At 66.6% G+C, this 5,060-nt stretch overlaps 1 protein-coding gene across 1 annotated transcript; it reads left to right on the forward strand.

Moving 5' to 3' along the window:
• The first annotated feature begins 1,123 nt into the window (after positions 1-1,123).
• Positions 1,124-1,869, forward strand: LOC138829564 (mitogen-activated protein kinase 15-like). Its single transcript, XM_070025912.1, is given in 4 exon segments — positions 1,124-1,237; positions 1,239-1,283; positions 1,413-1,576; positions 1,728-1,869. Coding segments are annotated over 4 exon segments (465 nt in total).
• Positions 1,870-5,060: the final 3,191 nt, after the last annotated feature.

The following is a 5,060-nucleotide window of genomic DNA, read 5'->3' on the forward strand; positions in this document are numbered from 1 at the left end:
AGGGCAGTGGCTGGTGAGGTGGTGGCTATCAAGAAAATTTTCCATGTCTTCAGAGACAAGACAGATGCTCAAGTGAGTGCTGGGCAGGGGTTGGGGGTAGGGGTGGGCAGGGCTGGTGCCTGGCCAGGAGCTCAGACCATCACAGCAGTCCTCCTGGCCGGGCTGGCTGGATGTGTGTTTTTGTCTCTTTCAGAGAATGTTCTGAAAGGTCACACTTCTCCAGGTGAGTGGCTCTGGAAGATGCGAGCTGTCTGGCCTGCATCTATCCTCCCAGCTTCAGATCTCTTGAGACAAGGGGGACGCTGGCCCCTCAATGCCCAGAGCACAGCCCAGGCCTCCCAGCAGCAGCAGCTCTCCACAGCCATTCGGGGGTCATCTCAACATCGTCCGCCTGCTTGCGGTGTCCCAGCTGAGAATGACGAGGACGTTATCTGGTGTTCGAGTCCATGGGGAAGAGGGCCTCATTGGCCTCTTCTCCTCTCTGCCCCACCCTGGGCCTTGCCTGCAGCCTCTCTGTCCTTCTGCCTGCGTCTCTTCTGTGGCTAGTGCCCTTGGCCGTGTCACGTACCCAAGGACACAGGGCTGGCAAGTTGGCCTCTTGAGCCTGGTGGGGACCACTGCTTGCTCCCATGGGGCTCTTGCTCTGTCCCCACTTGCAGCTATGTGTTCTTTTTCCCACTCACTTTGTAACACAAGGGTGACATGCGAGTATGAAAATAGATCTGCATGCTGGGCACAGGTGGCTCATGCCTGTCATCCTAGCTACTCAGGAGGCTGAGATCTGAGGATCATGGTTCAACGCCAACCCGGGCAGGAAAGTCCATGAGACTCTTATCTCCAATAAAGCACTAGAAAACCAGAAGTGGCGTTGTGGCTCAAGCAGTAGAGCGCTCGCTTTAGCAGTAGAGCACTTGCCTTGAGCTGAAGAGTACAGAGACAGCGTCCAAACCCAGAGTTCAAGCCCCACGACTGACAAAAAGAAAAAAGAAAAAGAAGAAAATAGATTGGCAGAACTTTATTGTCTACTGGACAGGGAGCAGAATGGAGACTTGGCAGAGTAGCCAAGCAGGGAGCGCCCAGGACGGGTTGAGGGTCAGGTGGGTTCACCCCCAGGCTGACCTGCATGTCCTGCACCGGCTCCCCTGCCTCCCCAGACACCAACCTGAACGCCGTCATCCAGAAGGGCAGCCTGCCGTGCAATGTCCACAGAGCTGCATCTTCCACCAGCCCCTGCCGCCGCCACACGCATCTCCCCCGGGACGCTCATCCACGGAGACCAGAAGGTTCTGCCTCAAGCTGCCTGCAGGCTCCACCCCCATGTGTGCCCACAGCCCCCTGCCCCCGTGTGCACCCGCAGAACCCTGCCCCCGTGTGCGCCCGGCCCCTACCCAGCAGCGCACCACTCTCTCCAGCCATCCAACGTCCTTGTGGACGCCAGCTGCACCATGAAGCTCTGCTACTTTGGCCTTGCCCGCTCCCTGGGCGACCTCCCCACGGGGCCTAAGGGCCAGGCGCTGACCCAGCATGTGGCCACACAGTGGTACCGAGCCCTGGAGGTGCTGCTCAGCTCAAGATGGTAACAGTGGGTCCCCCAGCACACCCGTCCTCTCCACGCCCATCCCGTGTGGCTGCTTCCACACAGGCCTTCCTGGGCCCCCCTGTCTGTACCCCTGCACCCCTGCTCCCACCCCTGAGCAGCCCTTCGTCCACTCCCCTTCCTGCCCCAGGTACACCCCTGGGGTGGACATGTGGAGCCTGGGCTGCTTGGGAGAGATGCTGGGAGGCTGGCCGCTGTTCCCCTGCTCATCTGCCCTCCGCCAGCTGGAGCTGGTCCTGGAGACCATCCCCCTGCTGGTGGATGGTGCCTGAGCCCAGCTGTGGGGAAGCAGCAATTCACCAGGGAGGGGGACAGGGTGAGGAGGCGGCAGGGGTGGACTCGGAGCCCCAGGAGGACTGGAAATAGCATAGGCCGTGAAGATGGAGGGCCCAGTGTGGGCAGCCTAGCACAGGGCCTCAGGGGCCACACAGCTGGGGTCCAGCTTGCCCAGGAATGTGGGGAGCAGGGGTGCTGCTGAGAGTCCAGCCAGGGACCCAGCACTGTGGGGAGAGGTGGAGGAAGGTGTTGGGGAGCGGGTGCAGCCAGGACTGAGGGCCCTCATAGGGGCCGCTTCAGCACAGCCCCGCCAGACAGCCGATGGCCCTGGGTCCAGAAGGAACAGCTGGCTCCAGGCCCTCAGCAGACAGGCCTGGTCACCCTCCCCTCAGGCCTCTCGGCTCTCCGCTCAGACTACACAGCACCTTGGCTCTGCACTACCTGAGGTCTCGGTGAGGGTGTGGGGGGGGCGGAGGCAGGAATGGGCACCGTTCCATAGCTAGCACAAGAGGCCTGTGCACCTGTGCCCTGCTCTCCTGACACCAGCCCTGAATGCAGCAGGTAACTGGGGAGAGAATCTTTAGAGGGGCGATTCCCCTCCTCCATTGAACAGTCCAGCTCAGGGGCTGTGGGAAGCCTCCAGAAGGTCCTGGTGAGGCCGGAGGAGCAGAGGAAAGGGAGAGGTGGTCAGGGTCTCCCCAGCTCTCTGAAGGTCTTGAGGGTCCATCCGGACAGGAAATGGGGAGGGGGACGGGGACAGGTTGGATGCCAGCCCAGGGGCCACAAGCAGGTCTGCAGACAGCGCAGGGCCTGGAGGGAGACGAGGCCGCTTGCCTGCAGGCCAGGGCACACACTGGGCCCTCCTGCCGTGGGACCCCCCCCCCCCGCCACGCCCTGGCCCTCCTGGGCCGGCTCCTGGTGTTCGCCCCCGACCAGCGCCTGGGCACGGCGCGGCAGAGGCTCCAGCACCCCTACGTGCAGAGGCGGGCGCGGGGGCCGCGCGTGCCTGAGTGCGGGCAGGCTGTGCCCGGCGCGGGGTCCCCGGCAGCCCGTGCACCCCCTGCACCCCTGGTCCCGCAGGTTCCACCGCCCGGACGCAGAGTGGACGTGCGGCTCCCGGTGCCCGGAGAGCGGCCTCCTCTACCGGGCGCTGGGCCTCGACCCCGCCGTCCGCCGCCCCGGGCGCCCCCCGCGCTCGCGGGAGAGCTGGAGCGCGGGGTAGAGGGGGCCCGGGGCGCCCCGTCGGGACCCCAGCCCGAGGGCGGCCCCGCGGGTCGGTGCGCCCCGCCGGGGAGGCACCCGGGCTTGAGCCGGGGCCTGCACTTCCCACCCCGCAGAGGCCCCGGGAGCGGCCCGGAGCGGCCGCTGCTCGCTGCCTGCTCAGGGAGGGCCGAGCCCGGGGAACGCCTCGCGGGCCGCTGCTCAAGTGGACGGCGGGGCCTGGTTGGCAGCTACCCGGCCGGTGCAGCGGGCAGGTGAGCCTGGCGCGCCTGCGCAGGGCCCCGGCCCGGCTCCACTCCCCGGCCCGCCCCTGAGGCCCCGCCCCTCCAGGTCCCTCCTCGGCCCGGCCCCGCCCCCTCCTGCTCCCGCTCCGCGCGGCGCAGGTTGCTCCCTGGCCCGCCCCTCCAGGCCCCGCCCCCGCTCCCTGCCCGCCCCTCCTCCACCCCGGCCCCGCCCCCTCCTGCTCCCGCTCCGCGCGGCGCAGGTTGCTCCCCGGCCCGCCCCTCCAGGCCCCGCCCCCTCCTGCTCCCGCTCCGCGCGCAGGTTGCTCCCTGGCCCGCCCCTCCAGGCCCCGCCCCCACTCCCTGCCCGCCCCTCCTCCACCCCGGCCCCGCCCCCTCCTGCTCCTGCTCCGCGCGCAGGTTGCTCCCCGGCCCGCCCCTCCAGGCCCCGCCCCCACTCCCTGCCCGCCCCTCCTCCACCCTGGCCCCGCCCCCTCCTGCTCCCGCTCCGCGCGGCGCAGGTTGCTCCCAGCCGGCCGGGGCCGCAGGATGCTGAGCTCCTGGGTCTCAGGGGCCCGGGGCGCTGCCAGGGCCGCGCTCAGAGGCTGCGCGCAGGCCTACGGGACCTGAGCCGCGGGCGCCCGGCCCCGGCCTGCGGGCCCTCACCGGCCTCCCCAGCGGACCAGCGCCGCCGGGGCGCCCGGGACACGGGCCTGCGCCCCTGCGCCGGCCTGGGCTCCCTGCGCCCCGGCTCGGCAACCTGTCATCCCAGCGGCTCGGGAAGCCAGCCCAGCAGCAAAGTCTTTGAGATTCTTAATGTCCAGTTAACCACTGAGAACCTCAAGTACAGCGGTGGCTCGGGCCGTGCCTGGGGAGCTCCGCAGTGCTCGGGCCGCGTGGAAGCCCAGGCACAGGACGCGAACGCCGTGGCTTAGGAAGGCTTTCCCTCCCAGCAGGATGTGCAGAGGGGTGCAGGCTGGTCGCAGGGGGTCCCGGCTGGACTGCCCGCCCCCGGCCCCTGTTCTTGAAGGGCTTCCCTCAGTGGGGACCTTACCAGCTCTGAATAGTGACGCGGGGGGCTCCAGGCCACACACGTTCCGACAGCTTTGTCCGTAGGCAAGTCTGACCCAGAGTCCCTGCCGTCACCCCTGCCTGGGCCGAGGTCCTGAGACCCAGGCTCAGCTGTTAAAGGAAAGTGAGGCCATGGCCCACGCCCCCCCGGCTGCCTGTCCAGGGGCCTTGGCTCTCTCACTGTTTTTTCCTTCTTAGCTGGTACTGAGGCTTGAACTCAGGCCTAGGACACTGGTTTTTTGCTTAAGGCTAGTGCTCTACCGTTTGACCCTCAATTTCCCACTCTTTTTGTTACTAATTACAGATAGGAGTGTTACAAGATTTCTTGCCTTAGCTAATAATGAATGTAGCTTGGTGGTAGAGTGCTCGCCTGGCATGCACAAAGCCCTGGGTTCCATTCCACACACACATAATGCTGGAAGTGGTGCTGTGGCTCAAGTGGCAGAGTGCTAGCCAACACAAAAAGAAAACAGAAGAGCAACCTTGGACAGAGGACAGATCCTGTGTGCTGGCAACAAATAGGAAAGGGACCAAGACCAGGCTGGGCTGGAGCGCTAGGCGTTGCAGGAGCATGGGGACCACCCATGCCTCTGGGCCGAGGTGGGGCTCAGCCCCCATAGCCCCTGCCCCCCCCCCCCGTGTCTGCGCCTGTGGGGCATGAATGAGGCTGCGGC

Source organism: Dipodomys merriami, unplaced genomic scaffold (genome assembly GCF_024711535.1).
Source record: "Dipodomys merriami isolate MVZ:Mamm:240054 unplaced genomic scaffold, mDipMer1.0.p SCAF_174, whole genome shotgun sequence".
NCBI classification, from domain to species: Eukaryota; Metazoa; Chordata; class Mammalia; order Rodentia; family Heteromyidae; genus Dipodomys; species Dipodomys merriami.